The following is a 19,893-nucleotide window of genomic DNA, read 5'->3' on the forward strand; positions in this document are numbered from 1 at the left end:
TTCTATTATTCATAGCATCAATCACAAACCTTTACAAAAAGCCCTGTCTTCACCAACCCCACACAGGTTAGTTTATATCCATTCCTGGCTAGAAAAATGATGAGTTCAATGTAATCACCAGCTACAGTGACATTCCACATACATTTAAGACATCAGATCACAATATGAGTGGAGATTTTTATATACTGCTATATCTAGTGACTTGCCTTCTGGTCAATGTATTTGTCTTCAATTGCCAGCCTTTTAGAGTGATCGCAGGAGGAAGAAGAAGCTGATGGAAGCCTTCTCAATAAACAAGTTGTATCTTGTTGCTGTCGATCAATAAACTGCTTCATAAAGCTTTCCCTTTTGAGAGAGAGAGGGGGGAGAGACTGCCTCTTATTTATATTTCCTTTGTATAACGAATAAATGACAACCAAATTTGAATAAATATATCCTTTATCTAATACATCATCCAAAGCTCTTTGTTATGTTGTCTGATAGAACAATTTCCATACTTTGAAATATTAATAAAATATATTTTATTTTTTCTATAATTTATAATAATAAACGGGGCAGCAAGCAATAGGAACTGAATCAGTTTTTGCATGTTCTATCAGTTGGGCTTGTGGAAAATAGTAGACCTATGTCGGATTCATTGTAAAAGACTAATGAGATATTATTACCAGATAAGTATTTATAATAGCATTAGCAATAGCATTTAGACCTACATTCCCCTTTACAGCACGTTACAGCCCTCTCTAAGAAGTTTACAGAGTCAGCATATTGCAATCTGTGCCCTCATTTTACCCATCTTGGAAGGATGGAAGGCTGAGTCAACCTTGAGCCTGGTGAGATTTGAACTGCCAAACTGCAGTCAGCAGAAGTAGCTTGCAGTACTGCAGTCTAACCACTGCACCACCAATCCCTCCAGTATAATCCAGAAAAATGACTATTTAGTAAGTTTATTTTTTAATAGAGTCAAATGCAATCTATGGATTATCATGGCCAATACTTCATAACTTATCAATTGATAAACACATTTAAAAAGAATTCGATATGATTGACAGTTTCGAGGGTGATTACCAAGTTCTAATACCAAATCATTCTCCCATATATTTTTCAGACTTTCAAGATAAATTGACTAAAGAGATTCTCTAATTTTCAAGGTAATGTTTTAATTGTGAAGCAATCAATAATTGAGAATCAGACTGAACTCAATGTACTTGAATCCAAATTGGGATTTGTGACCATTTTTTGCAAATATATTCAGCAATAATAGTGTTTCAATCAATACTTCACTAACATACTTCTCACATTTTTCTAGTTTGCCAAGAAGTAGATTGCGATCTACTTAATCATATCTTCTTCTTCAAGGCCCGTGGCTTGCATATTTTTATGATACTTTACAAATGTTTTACTGAAATCTAAGTATACTACATCCGCAGCATTTTGCTGATCCACTAATTTAGTTACTTTGTCGAAGTATGAAATAAAATTTGCTTGGCATAATCTGTCTTTTGACAAACTCATGATGGCTATTGGTTATAACTTTGTTTACTTGTAGGTATTCACAGATTTGTTGCTTGATTATCTTTTCCAAGATCTTCCAGTATTGATGTTAAGCTGATTGATCTGTAATTTTCTGGAATTTTTTTTTCTTTTTTTGAAGATGGGGACAACATTAGCTCTTTTTCAGTCCTCAGATAGTTCCTTGGTGCTCCAAGAACTTTGAAAGATATGTTTCAAAGAGTCTGAGATGATGTCTGCCAGTTCCTTCAGAACTTTGGGATGTAATCCATCAGGACCTAGTGATATGAATCCTAGAGCTGACAAGTGTTTTCTTATCTTACTTTTTTCATATTTTAATATGCATTTCTAACCTGTAATTTATGGTTTTGTTTTTGGTAAGTTGAGTACTGTTTTCTTTTTACATGAAGATGGATGCAAAGTATGAATTAAGCAGTTCTGCTTTCTCTCTACTGCCCGTTACTACTTTGCCATCTATTCCCATTAGTGGACCGATTGTTTCTTTGACTTTTTTCTTGTTTTTTGTGTTGGAAGAAACTTTTAAAATTTGTTTTTGATATTTGTTGCAAGTTTTACTTCATTCAAAACCTTAGTTTTCCTAATTTCATCTTTGCAGGTTTGGTCTATTTGATGTTATTCTGCCTTACATATGTGTGTCCCTGATTCCGTATTTTTTGTACTTATTTTTCCCCCTCTTAGTTGGTCTGAGAGTTCTTTGTGCAACCATGCTATTTTTTCTTGGTTTTCTTTTTTCTTTTTTAATGGTACTGAACTGGACTGGACTTTTATAATCAGAAAGTATGTTTTCCATAATTGGAATAACTGGAATTCCATAATTGGAATTTGCAATATTCTGTTCTTACAGTGGCTGCAAGAGTGGGATTCTACTGGTTTGCACATGTTCGCTAGAACTGGTTGTTAACATTCTAAGCAGCTTGGAGAACCAGTTGTTAGAAGAAATTACTGGCCTAATCCTGTAAGGAAGGCAGGAAGGAAACATTCTGGTGTTGCTTACAGAAACTGCCTCTCCGTTAACCCTTATTACATTCTTGGCAGGATGAGACTTCTCTGGAGCTTTTCTGGAGTTTTCTTCCCTCCTTTGCTAGTACTTTATTTATGTGGAGTGACCATTCAAAGTTACAATGGCACTGAAAAAGTGACTTATGACCATTTTTCACCCTTACGACAGTTGCAGCATCCCCACAGTCACGAGAGGCCAGGCGAGGAGATGCGTGCCTCGATTTGAGTAATGTTGAGTTGGCCATGCCCAGCCAGTAACATGACCACCAAGCCATGTCCACCCAGTCACATGACTACCAAGCCATGCCCACCAACTAAGCCACACGCACAGAACCGGTTGTTAAAAAATTTGAATCCCACCTCTGAGTGGCTGCCTGATTAGAGAAGAATGACTAAATGAGCTAAATGGAGTGTGGTGATATTTCCAGTTCTTTGAGAAAGTTCCAGAGCTTGTCATAGTCAACACAGTCAAAGGTTTTGTGTAATCAATGAAACACATGTAGAGATATTTTGGAATTCCTTTGCTTTTTCCATCCAACATAGATTGCTAATTTGATTTCCTTTCCGAAATACTGCTTGTACATCAAGCAGTTCTCTGTTGCCGGTTGGATTCAAATGTTGCCAGATTATCTTCAAGAGAAGTTTACACATGTGTGGTATCAAGGCACATGATTGGAACAGTCTTTCTATCACCTTTCTTTGGTATTGGGATAAATATTGACCTTTTCAATTCTTTTGGCCATTGTCCAGACTTCCATACATTTGGGCAAAGTGCTGGGAGTGCTTTAGTTGGCAGTGGTCTCCGCGACTTAAGAGGAATTCCATCCACTCCTGGGGCTTTGTGGTTAAGCAATTGGTTTTCAACAGTGGAGAGATTATGTTTTCACTAGGAGCTGTGTCAACAGCTGCAGAGCCATTAGGATTTACCCCATCTGTGTCATGGATGCTCTTGCTACTATGATAGTCTCTTAGCTCTTTCCCTGTAGCTTTATTGGTACCTCCCAGCTAGGGGGACTCACTGCTCAGTACCATATCTTCCACATCTTTGGTGGGGAAAACTGGAGTAGGTCACCAGGTTTTTCTCCTATATATGATAGTGTTAATTATCAAACTTACTTAGTTTAAAGTCTGAGCCTATGAACATAGTTGGGGATTATTTTTAAGAACACAATACTATAAGAAGATTACCTTTAACAACAACAACAACAACTGCTGCCCAGCTCCTAGTGGCTCAGCAAGTTGTACATTCTGGCACAGGAGGCAGGAAAAGGGAGAACATTTAAACACAAACTACTATAGACCCCAAAATACAAAACTTAAAAACAAAAAACCCTCTGCCTATGAAGTTCAAAAGAGTTAGCTTTGCAATAAGGAGGCAGAAAAAGTTTACTACCTTATTTTGGGAACTGTGAAATCTGAAGGGAGCTTGGAGATTTTTACCATTTGAGGTCTGTTAGGGAATTTTTCAAATATCCGTAGCCGTAATGGGAGCTTTTCCTTGGTATCTGCATTTGCTTCACTTTGTTTCAGCTGAAAATTAAAAGAAAATAAAAATAAAAATTGGATAATCTAACATCCTAGGGATCATCCTAGGTTTTGGTTTTTGTTTTTCAGAACAAAATGTTTTCGGAACATTTTTTTTCCAGAACAAATGCAAGCAGTTGAAAAACCACTAGATGGCAGAAAAGAACTACAGAAAATTCTGACACTATTCTAATATCAGTTTCTCACTATTTTAAGGCTATTGTTAGGAGCTGAAACTCAAGCAGTCTATTTCTTGAAGGATATTAAATGCAAAGGATGTTGTATAAATATTTGTTTTTTCACAGTTCTCTAAATGCTGTGAGAAAAAGAAAGTCAATTTAAGCTCTCCTGTTATTAATTAATAGAATTATGTTTTGGACTTGGACTGCAAACAGACTCCCTGTTGACTTAGAAGTTATTAAATTCTTAGTAAACCAAGGAATCTTGTTTTGGAATTTATTAATAGGGTGTGGCACTATAAGAAGCTTGAAGGCTGCATAACTTGGTTCAAGACTTTATTTTCTGTCCTCTTCCAGCTACTTTCAAAGAATAACTAGATGATGTCTTTTGAATGTTTGGTTTTTAAATTGTTTTTCATATTGCATGTTTTTATTGTTGCTGTGAACTGCCAAAAGCTGAGTATATAAAATGGGCAACCATGTATGAATACTAAAAAAACAAATAAACGGTCAACAGAAAGAAAATAAGAAGAAGAATGAGGTAGAAATAACATATGCAAAGGACTAAGGGAACACATATTTCCCAGGCAGTTAACAAGCTTAATGAAGTAGTTTTCCTATACATTCTTAGTCAAAGGAATGAGCATATTGTTATGAGAATTATATCCTCATTTCAATAGCTAATAGGCCACGGTATTTCTTTTGCAACAGTAATGGGAAGAAGATATTTTCTTAAATGAGCCATGGTGGCTACTCAGCTACTAACACACCCATTAACTTGTACAAAAATTTGAAAGAAATAGTTTGGCAGACACAGAATGTAACAATAAAGAAAAAAGGAAATTAAATTCTGATATCCTATTTCCTCAGAATAAAGGAATGATAATTTAAAACATACACAATCAGATGCACTACAAAGACCATCTCACCTACCAATAGTCAACATAGATATTTGTTTATATCACAGCATCTACATACTCCAGGGTGCCTACCTCATAAAGACTGCCCAAATGAAGGGTCTCACTAAAGCAAACCAGGCATATAACTGAATTTAGCATGTTCTCTAAGAAGTTTCATGAAGAATAAACTACCATAGATAATCTGAAGGTGTCTAATGGGCAGATTCTCCTTTCGGCCTTCCGTGTGGAAGGATAACTGCCTCCAAATAGTTTTTGCTGTAACAAACTGCATGTACCCTAGAAACACCTTGAGCTGAAGGATAAACAAAAGGTACAGATTTAATGATAGTATAGTGAAGGATAAGGAGATCTTTAAGGGCATTGGAAGGGCCACAATTATCTTCAATCTTATCATTAATGAATTCTTAGCATGAAAGTACTGCCGGTAGTATACTAATTAAAACAGTCTCAGAACAGATCAGGAGATGTGACAGGCATTTCAGAGAAACGAAGCTTCCTGTAAAGGATAGAAGTGCTATTCCTTCCAGGTTGCTGACAGGGAGTCTAGCCAGTAAGCCCTTTTCCTCGGCTCTTCTTGGGACATCAAAGGGGGTGGAAGTAGTAAGGAGATCATTTCAGGTACAAATGTGGGGTGAACTGATGTGTATCTGCTTATATGTGCATACACACTCCAGAGGTGGTATTCAGCAGGTTCTAACCAGTTCTGGAGAACTGGTAGCGGAAATTTTGAGTAGTTCAGAGAACCGGCAAATACCACCCCTGACAGGAGATCCTTCCCCTGCCATGCCCACCCAAGCCACACCCACAGAACCAGTAGTAAAAAGTTTGAATCCCACCGCTGACACACTTCTATAAAGACATAGACTTTGCACACAACCACTGTGAATCTGAAAAGTTGCAAGTGAATTTGTACCGATGGATTCAGAAACTTCTAATCACAGACTCAAAAGTCCATTAAGAACATGTTGTCCTATATATTCCGCTTCATTTTGTGTGTCCTTTCTAAAAATTAAAGCCTGTCTGTTGTTCTTTAAAAAAAAAATAGACAAATAAATCAATGACAAAGACTCTTCACCCAAATGGTAAACTAATATTTCAAATATTTCAGAGGAGGAGGGAAAACTGACACCAATCAAAGATGGGAAAATAACGTAAATGGAGTTTATAATCCACTCTCCCCAAAGGAAGAAGTACAAAGTGAAGGAGAAAGTGAGGAGAGAGAAGGGCTTTTAATAAAACTGCACTGCCAAAAACAAAACAAAGCCAAGAATGGCAGATAACTGTTCTACCGCATTTATGTTTTAAAAGAGCCCTTAGACAGTAGAAAAGAATGTAAGAGACATTTTCAGTGGTAGCAACTTATCCACAGAATTTAGCAAATTTATATCTCAAGTGGCACCCTTTGAGTTGAGGGCCATTTCTACTATTTTCATGCAGTTTTCTGTGCAACAATGCAGCATGGGCTTGCTATTGTTTTCTTCTAGAAGTTTTTAGTAAGCCCATATCCCAGTAGTTCTTGATCTGCCATCCAAGTGCCCTGTCTACCTTTTCCATATCAGTTGGTTTTTCAAAGGGAAGGAATGAAATATCTCTCATCTCATAATAAAGCCTTTAGGTACATATAAAGAAGCTTTTTGGGCATATGGCATGACTAGTGTATGGAATGCCACTCTATTTAAAATACCAAAAACATGAAAAAATGTTACAGGACTAAAGTTACTTTTCATGTTAAACCAGAACTATATTTTTTTGGTGTATGTGTGTGTGTGTGTGTGTGTGTGTGTGTGTGTGTGTGTGTGTGTAGGGGTTGCAATTTTAATTCAAGGTTTGAGGGGACTAGCTTCTTATGTAGAACCACAGGGAATATGTTGGAGCCAATATCTATCGCTGTTTTGATTCAAAGCTGCAAACATTTTGACATGCCTTTCACCCACTAAAAACCTCAAGACCAGCCCCTCCCCTAAAATAGGCTAAAACATTGGTCTGCCAACCAGGAGTTTGGGAATTCCTTCTACACTAAGCCATCGTAATGCAAACCCATTTTTTACAATTTTAATCCATGTCACTTTTCTTGTGGCAGCTTCACATGTTCTGTTTGGGATACCTTTATACATTAATGAGCTGTGGTGGCACAGTGGTTAGAGTGCGCTACTTCTGCTGATTGCCTCTTGCGTGCAATTTGGCAGTTCAAATCTCACCAGGCTCAAGGTTGACTCAGCCTTCCATCCTTCCAAGGTGGGTAAAATGAGGATCCAAATTGTTGGGGGAAATACGCTGACTCTGTAAAATCACTTAGAGAGGGCTGTAAAGCACTGTAAAGCGGTATCAAGTCTAAGTGCTATTGCTATTAAGCCAAAAGCAAATAAAATAATTATCTTTGTACAAGGCAACACAAAGTGTGGCCAATTTTAATATAGGTAAAACTGAGGAACGATAAAAATACTGATTTGTGGGGCAGTCTAGCAAAAGAGTACGTAAGCAAGGGTAGGAAAAAGCATTGTGCTGAAACAATATAATGATTAATAATATGCTTTAAAAATAATCTAAGCTCAAAATCATTCTGCAGTGCCTGACAATATCTGTCGTGCTGAGATAATACTACCTATTGGGAAGTATAAGACATTTAACTTCACTTAGTGCCTTTGAACACTTTTGGGTGTAATATTTGCTCAGCATGATGCATATCTTGTTCTTTCTCTGTATTGTTCAATTTATAGAAACTGCTTGCATTATTTTAACCTCCTCCACCCAATGGTTTACAACTCTATCCCAAAGGTTCAAAATACATAAAAAGTTTTTTACATTAACTTTTCTAGCTTCAAACCTGAGTTCAGGTTTTTTTTTAGTTTTAGTGCACTTTAGTTTAATATGTAAGCGTTTGGTAAAATTATTTATTAGTGACGTTCACTAAGTAAATGGGGCTTTAAGAGAGCAGCTTCCATCAAACTTTAAACCTCTGTGTAAGATAAAAATGAAATATTAATGTGGGATGCCTAACATTTGCTGACAAAAATAAAACTTTTCCATTCTCCTTCCTTCTGCAGTAACATATATGCCCCCAAATCTCTTTGGAGGATCAGACAGAAGATCTCAAAAATACATGTTTACTTTCCTAAATTTTTAAAAGACTACAGTCCTACATACACTGAATTATCAGAAACTGGACAAAAGGATTTCTGATTGCACTGTAAAATGAATTGGCTACCAATCCTTTTTCAGGAAACACAAGAAATTACAAGATGGAGAAAGAGGAGGACAAAGTTCTATCAATTAGTAAAGCTGGAGTAAACACTGTTTTTTTTAAATCCCAGCATTTTAAATAATATTATGACTAGAAAAATTTGTTGAACAACTGAAAAATAATAATTTTACTAATAATCCTTATTGGAATCTAATTAATTCTAATATTAATAATATTATTTAAGTCCAATGTTAGCATTCTAAATTAATTTTGCAAGTTTTGTCAGGATTGTATGTAACCATATCAACCAGCAATAAGCTAAGACTGGAACAGTTTTTAACAAGTTTGAATAGCCAACTAAATAATGGGTAACTTTTTTCACTGTCATCTTTTCTCTGATTTTATTTATGAGTCACTATCATGGGTTGAGGAGTTACATTTACACATTTCAAAAATGTATTTGTCATTTTGTTAAACAGCCAAATATATGAAAAAGGCACACACATATTTGACAAATAAAATGTTCACAGGAACTCATGAATATGTTCTATTTTAATCCACATGATACACTCTTTGAGAAGGTCAGATCTGTCTGAAATCAATGGTGCATTTAGAATGAAGAGGTCTCACTAAGAGGCACAGTTTTCTTGAAACTGGCTAGCTACAATGAGTGACTTCATAGTGAGGATGCCCAACACTTTGGAAACCTGTGCCTTTTTTATTGAGAACCTTTCTGGCTGTGATAAAAAAATGAGTAAGTAATTACACAAGCAGATAAGAAATAAAATGTTTAGGAAATGAGGGGACATTTCAAATGAATGGGGCTTGATGATGAAACATGATGTATGTCAACAACTTAACATTAATTGGATTGCCATATTCCAAAAGAGCATGGGAATCAAGGTAGGATCTGAATTGACTTTGTAAACGTATCGGTTGGGTACATTTCAATGCTGGAATGCTATTTAACAGACAGTACAGTGGAAGTTAATTTTCAATTATTCTCTTTCTTTCTATCTGTTTCAATGCCAGGTTCATAGAAATGTATTTCCAAAAACTCACAAAATGCTTGCAGAAATGGCTAATCCAACAATGAATGATTATGGGAACTGCAGCTAAATCATTAGAAAGCACAACGTAATGCACCAGATCAGAATAGGCACAACACTCATACAATCTTCTTTTTTATACTATAAACACATTGTGATTAAGAGCTTCCACAGCTACTTTTCAACTAGTTTTACTAGATTTTTTTTTCCTGATTACTGATATGTATTTCATGAAATAATGTCATGGAATTATTGCATGGAATAATGTCAACATTATAAAATTATTCTTTACTGATCTTATGTTAATTGGGAAATTGAGCAGTTCATATGCAAGTTCAAGAAAATTCTATGGTTAGCCAAGGCTACAGAATCTAGCATCTAGAATTTCTAGCATCTAGTAAAATATCAGATAAGCAAGAAATATGAACAACATATCCAGTCAGGGTATTCTATATATTGTGAAAAGATGGCACTTGGGGGAAAAGATACACAAGCAATAGCTATGCAAATGAAAAATTCATTCTTTGGGAAAGATCAATAAAGTTTCTCCTTTTCTAAATTTATCTTTAGTTGCAAGAAAAAGCAAATGGGTTGTTTGCATCTTCTTTGATGATTGTTGGTTCCAACATCAGATACTTAAAAATGTAATAGTATGGGAGAGAACTATCATAACCATGATACTGAATATGGAATGGTAGAGGAAGAAGAATTTTTTTAAAAAGTATACAGAAAATCCTTCGTAATGTTCTCATGGTTTTTCTTTCCACTTTGATCGTTTATATACTTTGACAGCATATACTCATAGTTTGCTGAACTCAGTTGGTTTTTTGTTTAATCAGAACTTAAGAACATTTTAGCACAAACCTTTCCTACAGTGTTTATTTATATGATATTAAAAGCATAAATAGAATTTGACAATCTTTCTCGGATTGCCACTCAGTGAGGGGAAATTACTTTACATATTATCATAATCTCACACCCCCACAAACCTCCATGTCAGTTTCTCAAACGGTATGCAGTCCAAGTGGTAGAGTGTGTAGAAAAAAATAGTTTTTCTGCTTTGATTGGAAAACAATCTGGATTAAGCTTAGTATTAGGTAAAATAATAATATATTTATAATACATCGAATGTTCATGGTAGAAAAAAAAACACAGTACTGTAGTGCCTTGAAAAAAATATGTTGTCAGTTCCTGTCTTATCAAATATCAGAATTAAGTTGGATAGGAAAGGAGGAATAAAGAGCTACTTCTTGTGATATTTTCATTGGTGGTGTTTTGTCTAAAATATACTGTTTATGTTATAGCCTAGAGAATATCTTGTTCTGTCAGGATCTACATATTATTTTTAGGACATAATAGAATGCAGCTCCTTTCAGGAATTTTAAACTAACTTCTATGCAGTGCTAGAATCTCAAAGAAAGCTTGTTTCCTTAAGTCAAAAACAACCAACAATAAAATGAATTCCTTTAGGTAAAAGTAGGTTTCCATTACATTATACCACTAATTTTTAACATGAGTTTCCTTTTAGACTCACCTCATAAAAATACTTTGGTTTTTTTTTTTAAGTCTATTCCCAAATCAAGAAACTGTTTGTGGCTTCCTTCTCTATAGTGTACTACATCAAACTAAGTATAATATTTCATTCAGTCTGAGTACTCAGAAAATATTCAGTTTAAATTTTGCAGTCTTGCAGTCACAAAAACAGGCAAGATATCAGAATATAAACTGACAGCAAACAGCATTCCTTGCTGAGGATGTTACCTAGTTAGGGTAATAAAACATTTGCAAGAAAACAAGCAAGCTCAGAGAACACCACGGATCCCTCAAAAAGACATCTGCTAGTTGAGACTAAGACTACCACAGATCTATAAAAAATAGTAAAATGCATAGATATCAACCTGCCAATTAAATAAATATTTTCAAAGGGTGGCGTTTCAAGTTTTAATATATTGAACTGTGAAAGCTCGACCATCAGAAAGACTGAATTAAAAACCAAGGCCTTAAATTTGTTACTGGAAAGAATGTTTGAGAATACCAAACAGCTAAAAAATCAGACGGAGTATTGTAGAACTTTTTGAATTAACAATGTTTATAAATTTTATGTCAGCATGTTTTCATAACTGGCCTCTATATAACAACCTATCCTCTCCAGACTTTCTCAAAAGCTTATGCCTGTTAATGTTTGAAAAGTTATTACCAGGCTCAACTTGAGTCTGCCACCATACACCAATATGCTTCTCCTCCCTCAATATCTTGAATGACAAGAAGAACAAATAATTCACACAATTTGAAGTAAATCCAATCTGCCCAAGCATTAATAATGCAACCAACATTTAGGCATTTTGTATGCACAATGATAAAATATATTGAACAATGCAATGACAAGAGACACTGGCAAGGAGCCAACCCATTTTATTTTATTTTTGTCCTGAAGGTAATAGAAAAAGAAGCTAGATAGTATCCTCAGACACACAAGCAGGGGTGGGATTCTACTAGTTCTGTCTACTTCTATAGAACTGGTTGCTCTGAAAAGCAGCAAACAGACACCATACATAGAACCGGTTCTATGTCTGCTGCTGTTTTGGCCCACCCGCCTACTGGGCTCTCTTACCTGACCTTTATTTCCTGCTTTTTCATCCACAGCTGCTTTGCACGACACAGCTGCAGTTGAAAAAAGCAGGGGAAAAGGGCTTTTCCAGCCGCTGCGCACTTGCATGCAGCACTGCTCAGCTGTCCGGGTAGCTCAGCAGGCCATAAATTGCACGCGCGTGACGCAGAGCAACAGAACCGGTAGTTATACTGGTCAGATCCCATCCCTGCACAAAAGTATGGACTTACAAGAACACAACGAAACTGTTATAGACAGGGAAACCTTGCAAAGTATTTCCATTTGTTAACAAAGAGTCAGAACTGACTGAATGAATGTCTGAGCCAAAATAATGCCAGTCGTCTGATATTGCCATGTAAATATAAATATATACTCACATAATTGATTAATTTGGGATAAAGCTAACTAGATGCCTGCTTTATCCACTTATTCCTGGTTATTGCCTAGGCAAGAAAGTTCTACACTAAGAACTTGTAACATAGATATAAAATAATAGGGTTGGGAAGGGTCTTAGAGGTCTTCTGGTCCAAGCCCCCTGCCCATGGCACGAGATCCTAAACTATTCTGGACTTTCTTTGGGCTTGATGGGATGGATACACATGAATGACCACTAAAAGAATAACAAAATAGAATGATAAAGTTAGAAGGGCCACCAGAGATCCTCCAGTCCAACCCCCCACCCAAGCAGGAGACGCTATGCCATTTCAGACAAATGGCTGTTCAATCTCTTCTTAAAAATCTCCAGTGATGGTAGAGACACAACTTCTGGAGGCAAGTCATTCTGCTGATTAATTGTTCTAACTGTCAGGAAAATTCTCCTTAGTTCTAGGTTGCTTCTTTTCTTGATTAGTTTCCACCCATTGCTTCTTGTCCTGATTTCAGGTGCTTTAGAGAATAGGTTCTTTGTTTCCATTTCAGTGTAATTATTTTTACTAAAAGTATTGGGTTGGTTTTATTTCAAAACTATTTTAATACATGAAAGATCTAGGAGTTCACAAGGAAATATTCAAGGGGGAAAAATCCCTCAAAGCTATGAACTCCTGGAGAATATTCATCTAAATTGTAGGCAATCAAGTAAAAAAATCCAGTGGCAGCAGTAGTGTCTGGCAGTATTTATAAAAATAGCATGTTCTTTCACTAGTTTTTTTTTTTTTAATCTGAGCTGAATGCTGTAACACTTTTACCTAAAGATATTACAGCTTTTTTCTTTTTCTTTTCTTTCTTGCAATGCCATCAGAAACACTAACCAGCTTAACATACAGCAACATTTAAGAAACAAAGAGACAATAATTTACTTTTCATGCCAATCACTTTTATGTATAGTTGTGAATTAAATTTTTTTTGTTAATACTGAAATAGATACTAGATTGATACTTGTGAAATTCTTTATGGAGTTTTACAAAATGACAGTATTGCCGGTAGACTATTTACAACTTCCTAAGTGATTACAATAATACAATTTGAAATTTATCCTTTGCTAAACCATGCAGTTCACTTTTAAGTATGCACTTGAATTTAATTTCTGAAGATTTATGTGAGGATATGGTTTAATTAGTTCAGCACCCTTAAGTGATAAACCGTACTTCATAAAATTGTTTGTTTTTCTATTCATAAGCAAGAAAAGATTTCCCCAAAGAAATACATTAAGAATTCTGCTCCATGAGAATGAAAACTATAATGTTCTAAAACCCAGTAGGATGATGCTGGGTGCATTTATTTTGTGCTGAAGTAAAAAACAAAAAACAAAAAACAACCAGCAAAGCATCTTACAATCTCAGGTTTCCCACTTAAGTTCGCTATTCACTAATAACTATTATCTAAAGCCCTTTTCCTTTTATCCCTGGAGATAGCGGAGGGGATGAGAGTTCTGCAAGGAGACACTTACCACGCACTCAATTATTTTCTGAATCATTTAAGTTGCTTCAATGATTTCACATCCTGGCAGTGTCTTTACCCACAGTAAGTGTTATTCAATCCAATAGGACTGACTTCCAGTAAAATAATAAAAAATCTTATAACAGAGAAATATTATGGAATCCAAAGTGGCAAAGTCCCTAAATTCTGGAAGGTTTGAGAAAGGGGGAAAAGTGAGTCTCTTCAGTATTTGTTAACAGAAGGAGATCATAAAAAGACCATAAAAATCTATCTATGTCACATCTGCTAATAAAACTTGAAAAGCTATGGTGATGGTATATTCTTTATTGTACTTTCTCCCCATTCATTCAAAAGTATTTGGCATCTCCTTCAGCAAAACTGTCACCCCCGCTCCACCCTCAGCAAGCCACCAACAGATAACCTTTCCTGTCACTCCATTTCCTTGTTCCGAGAGCACTGCTTATTGATACCCATCTGTCATGACATAGCTGTGGCCTATTTGTTTATACGGGAAAGCGTCTGCATAACTGCAGTAGGCTAAAAGTCCACTTTTATTATTATCTGACAATCAGGCCCTGTACATATAAAGAACACATCCCTGTTTGCACATAGGAATCAAACTGAAGGAAACTGACACATTCTATGCTAATGGTATATAAATTCCAAAGGTGGCACTTATTTGTGATTAGCTAATTTTTGAACAAGAGAAGGCTAAGACTTAAATGGTATTGGTTATATTTATATTCATTTACAGAGAAAGAAAGTGCAATAGAAGAACATAATAGAACTGCCCCCCACTAGAAGTGAGTGTTGTGGCCTGCTGTCGGCTAACAGAGCTTGCAGCAGAGTCGGGCAGTGAGGAGGTTGTGGAGGAACCTGGGCCAGTCCTGGAGGCTGAGGAAGGCTCAGATGAGGACTCTGCATCAGAGGCAGAGATGGGGCCAGGGCAGGATGCCAGTTATCAGCTACCTTCAGAGTCGGATAGCAGTGAGGTGGGGGAGCAGCTAGAGCCAGTTCCCAGCCTGCGCATGCACAGAGCTGCCAGAAGAAAATAACAGTTGATGTGGGAGTAAGGCCACAGGTGAACAGTGAATGGCCCCTCCCATAGGGATTAAAAGAGGAGCAAAAGGGGAGGGGGCTTTTGTAGGAAACAATTTGTTCGTTCATTCGTTTGTTGCAGCAGAGTCTCAGAGATTCTGTGCCAAACCTTTCCTTGTCAGCATTGCGTTTGAAAATATTTACTTGGCAGCTCTGCAGGCTAGATAAGGTCTGTGCTTATAATTAGACCCTTGAAAGACTGTTTGCCAGGCCTTTGGCTGAATGTGAATGCAAGAAAGTCACCTTCATTTAATAAAAGGGGTTTTGCCAGGACAAAAAGTCTGCTTAGTGCTTATTGGGGAAGCCTAGGTCAGAACAGCGAGTCTAGATCCCTCTATGATGGACTCTGGAAGTTTTTAAGGACCAAACTTCAACTCAGCTGTTTCCTAACTCTAGTATCTACAATACTTTAAGAAATGGGGAATTTATACATGCAAACAATGTATTCTTCTACTGGCAGCTGTGGCTATGTTTGTTTCAACTTATTCTGAGCCACGTACAGTGTTGAGTCTAATTTTACACATTGGTAGGGTATCAGACAGAGTCACTAAGCAACTTGAATGTATGTGTATGATTTGATTGCTTATTGTACCTTATGACTATTATTGTTATACCTGATGATTCTTGACTCTTGGTGAATGTATCTTCTCTTTTATGTACACTGAAAGCATTTGCACCAAGACAAATTCCTTCTGTGACCAATCACACTTGGCCAATAAAGAATTCTATTCTATTCTATTCTATTCTATTCTATTCTATTCTATTCTATTCTATTCTATGTGCGTGTGTGTAGAAAATGATAACTATAAAAAATGGAAAAGCTTAAAAGACAACCATACTGGGAAATATAAGATTACTAGCTCAATACCTGTGCTTTGCTATGAAACTATGTGGTTGGGCTTAGTTTTGGGGGAGGAAAATAAAGGGAAAAAATTCTGTCTCTGCCTACCAGCATCTATCGGTATTCATCTGGCTAGCATCTTGTCAGTGTGTGAGAGAGTTGAGGGCTATTTGGAACGTGAAAGAGTATTTGCTGTGTGAGCAAGGAGACAAGCAAGCAGCCTGGGCATGGATTAGCTCAACTGTTCCGTAGTAAAGCTGGTTGCTGCTGTGAAACTAAAACTGAAACTCCTCTCCTCTGCTTGTGTTTTGCATTTGGAACAGATTTCTTTTCAGGTGGGGAGGGGGAGTAGAACTCCTTAGCATCAGAGCATATTAATAATAATTTAGGAAATATTAATGCTCTGATGGTCATTTCAAAAAATCCTTTCTTAGTGAGCATCTAGAAGCCAGGAGGAACATACGTGCCAAATTTCAAGTTTGTAGGCTTTACGGTTCTGGAGGTTTTGTGATGATGCGTGAGTGGTATTTTGCTTTTATATATATAGATTGTATGTCAGATCTGTGCGCACTTATAAAAAATTAAAAAAATATTTTGAAAAAATTATTAACTAAAATTAGCTAATATATACAGAGAAAAATGTTGTTTACATGATGGTGAAGTTGTTACACATGATTATAGGTACTGCAGCACATAAATTGCAAAAATGTAAGAAATGTAAGAAAAAATGTGAGTCATCAATATATATTACTAATAGGAAGAGAGGTATGAGGACAGATCTTTCCAAAAAGAATTTCATCTGGATATTAAAAAAAGTGGCTAATGACTTCGACACAGGTGTCCTCAGGAGAGGGGTAAAGAGAGCAAATCTTGAAACATGCATTTTGACATCGTGAAAAGTTGAGCTTGTATCATGATGTTATAATGCACTTTGAAGATCACAAGCCTTCAGAAAGCACTGAATAATGCTGTGTGAAACGATGAATAACCACTGACATTTCTCTAGCCATATTTCACAAGAAGAGTTCCCCACTCCTCTACTCGTTGCAGAATACCTTATGCCACCAGACTCAAAATTCTAGACCTAGAAAACCGAGAACTATGCCGCCTTCGGTCCGATCTAAGTATATAAAATCATACATTGCAGTGCCCTACCTGTCAATGAATACTTCAGCTTCAACCATAGCAATACAAGAGCAAACAATAGATACAAACTCAAGGTAAATCGCACCAAACTTGATTGCAGGAAATATGACTTCAGCAACAAAGTGGTCAATATCTGGAATATCTGGTTTCTTCCCCAACCCCCAAAAACTGTAACCTTAGACTGTCTACTATTGACCTCACCCTTCCTAAGAGGTCTGTAGGGGGCGTGCATAAGTGCACCAACGTGCCTACCATCCCTGTCCTATTGTTTCTTTTTAAAAATTTTCTTACATGTATCCATTTCATGTATTCATAACTATGTTTGTACTTATACCTGTTATCTTATAATCACTTGACAAAATAAATAAATAAATAAAATAAAAATAAAAAACTGTTTGCTTTTTCAAGTGGCATTACCTGCAAGTTATTCCATCAATAAAAACCGGCTGTGAAAACCCAAACTCTATGAAATAAAGTACCATTTCATTGATCCTAGGATTTAAATATGCAATGGGAATTGGGGCCAGTCAAAAGAAAAAGCATGCAAACTTCAGATTTATTCTTACCATTCAATTTCTTAGAAGGCTCTGCTTAATGTCTGATATCAAATATTTGAGGATGGAATGACTAAAACTCCAGTCTCATATCTATCTCACTATAAACATGTTAGGCATAACTTGAAAAGATCTGTTATTCTGGGATCATAACTGTCAAGGGCAAGGTATAGATATGAATATTTGTTTTGGTAGTATGTTATATTTTATAGTGATTTGTTCAGTTCAAACCCTAATTTATTTTCCTTAATGTTTAGGAAATTGCTGTCTCTTTAGATTTTGGTTTTATTTTTATTCTTGGGCCTTGACTCTGCTCAAGGGATTCCTCATGAATCCTGCAGCTGCAGAGTTCCGGGGCAGCCATCTTGTCTTATTCGCTCTTGGTTCCCAATGTTGCTGTTTGATTGGCAGTTAAATGATCCTGATGATGAGGGAGGGCCAAGAAGGGAGCGGGAGGAAGGAGCACTGGTATTTGCAATCTGCTCAGGCAGGTCCACAGTCTGTCCTTCCATGTGCACCATGGTTACTGTTCTCAGGAAATGTGAGGTGATACTCTTGCCTGGATTCTCAAGGAATTATTTTGACAAACACGATACAATATTGTGCTAAATACTACTGAAAATGAGTTCTTTAATTCTCAACGAATATAATCATAGGATATCCTTCCCCTGCCTTTCCAACTGAACTTTAATATTTAGGCATATCAAGCTTTAGTACATAATACCCAGCTCTTATTTTACTTTCTGAAGACGGAATCTACATTTTCAAGAGAGAAGTGAATGCATATATAGTACAACTTTGGTATAAATCACATCCAACACAAACAACCTTACTTGTTTAAGTTTCTTTAGATCTTCATCAAGTTCCAGGTTGTCTAGAATAACAGCAACAAACAAGCTCAGCAGAATCTACAAAATTAAAAAAAGAGAACGGAATACTTAATATTTTTTAATAAATTAATATCCTTCTAGTGAAGTAAATATGAAGAAAAAGTCCAAAATAGAGGAGAGATATAGCTGTAGACTATTTGGATTTTTGAATTCTGAATTTTATGGATTGCTATGTATATACAAACATGTAGAACATAGAGTACATAAGTACATCCCTATGTGCTGCTGAATAATAGTTCAACCCTCCTTCAGCCACTTTTCCAGCTAAAAACCCAGTGAAAAGCTGTTCCAAGATTTGATCAAAGAATTGTGCCTTGGGTGCAAAATACAGTGCAGTTTAGGCTGATTGTTTTCCATTTCTATGGCTGGGAATGACAAGCATAGAAAGAAGATTTTTACTGAATGTCAAAAACAAATCTGGAGCATTATCACAAAAGAACAGTTAAACCTCAGCTTATTATTTAACTTCACCATCCCCTTTTGAGTTTTAACTCCTAACACAGTTTTTGCTTTTCAAATGTAACTTCTATCTTAGCCTCGGCTGTGAAAACTATTCATTTCTCTCAGCTCTCCACAGAATCTGTTTTCAAGTGCATACAATTAGCACATTTGAACTTTACCCGCCTTCTCGTTCTGAGTCCTGAAAGTTATCATTTGCTGCAATGTTTTCCTGCTGTTTTATTGCTTGTGTGTCACTATTTCCTAGAGCACTTTTTGTCATGGTTACTGAAGTTTTACAGGACTGCTAAATAACTATTAATCATGACAGGTGCAGCCTCAGATTCTAGAGCTTTAGTTAAAGGGATAATAACATCTTTGGGCCATCCTGATGCAAGTTCTGTCCTTTCCATATGTCCTTGTGATGTCACGATGTGCAAAACATTCATACAATAAATTAAAAGCAATGACCAGATCCTAACTCAACAGCTGAATATCTCTATGCAGGCAATGAAAGGTAAGGCTAGAAGTTATCTTGGGAAATACTGACTTCCAATCTGCGACTGGTATAATATTCAAGAAACTAATTCCCATAACACTGTCAAACTATTCATTAAGACTGTATTACTATTCTTCTTCTCATCCTTCCTATTACCTATCTCTTCCAACTTATAACTATAACTGTGTTGCTTGTATGTTTACAATTTCTATTGTTTTAATTGTTCCTTAGTATGATTTGATTGCTTATTAGTAACCTATGACTATCACTAAGTGTTGTATCTTATGATTCTTGATGAATGCATTTTATTTTTTTCTTTATGTACATTGAGAGCTTATGCACCAAAGACAAATTCCTTGTCTGTCCAATCACACTTGGCCAATAAAGCTATTCTATTCTATTCTATTCTATTCTATTCTATTCTATCCTATCCTATCCTATCCTATCCTATCCTATCCTATAAATAGAGAAAAGCATGTATCAATCAAAAGGAAGTTCCTGTTGTTCCTGGAAGAACTGATCAATAGAGGAACAGAGAAAAGAACCATTCTTCCTTTGAACT

At 36.2% G+C, this 19,893-nt stretch overlaps 1 protein-coding gene across 4 annotated transcripts in view; it reads right to left on the reverse strand.

The window, feature by feature from the left end:
- NALCN (sodium leak channel, non-selective) overlaps positions 1 to 19,893 on the reverse strand; it is a 222,852-nt gene that overhangs the window by 44,378 nt on the left and 158,581 nt on the right. For all 4 annotated transcript variants that reach the window (XM_087937920.1, XM_087937918.1, XM_026708401.2 and 1 more), the window contains 3 exons: positions 18,338 to 18,412; positions 3,923 to 4,059; positions 207 to 345 (listed from right to left, as the gene is read on the reverse strand). In XM_087937920.1, coding sequence (XP_087794046.1) covers positions 207 to 345; positions 3,923 to 4,059; positions 18,338 to 18,412 — 351 coding nt within the window. The remainder of the gene's footprint in view (positions 1 to 206; positions 346 to 3,922; positions 4,060 to 18,337; positions 18,413 to 19,893) is intronic.

The sequence above is a fragment of the Pseudonaja textilis genome, chromosome 8 (genome assembly GCF_049901715.1).
Source record: "Pseudonaja textilis isolate UNSWEBS1 chromosome 8, rPseTex1.2, whole genome shotgun sequence".
Taxonomy (NCBI): Eukaryota; Metazoa; Chordata; class Lepidosauria; order Squamata; family Elapidae; genus Pseudonaja; species Pseudonaja textilis.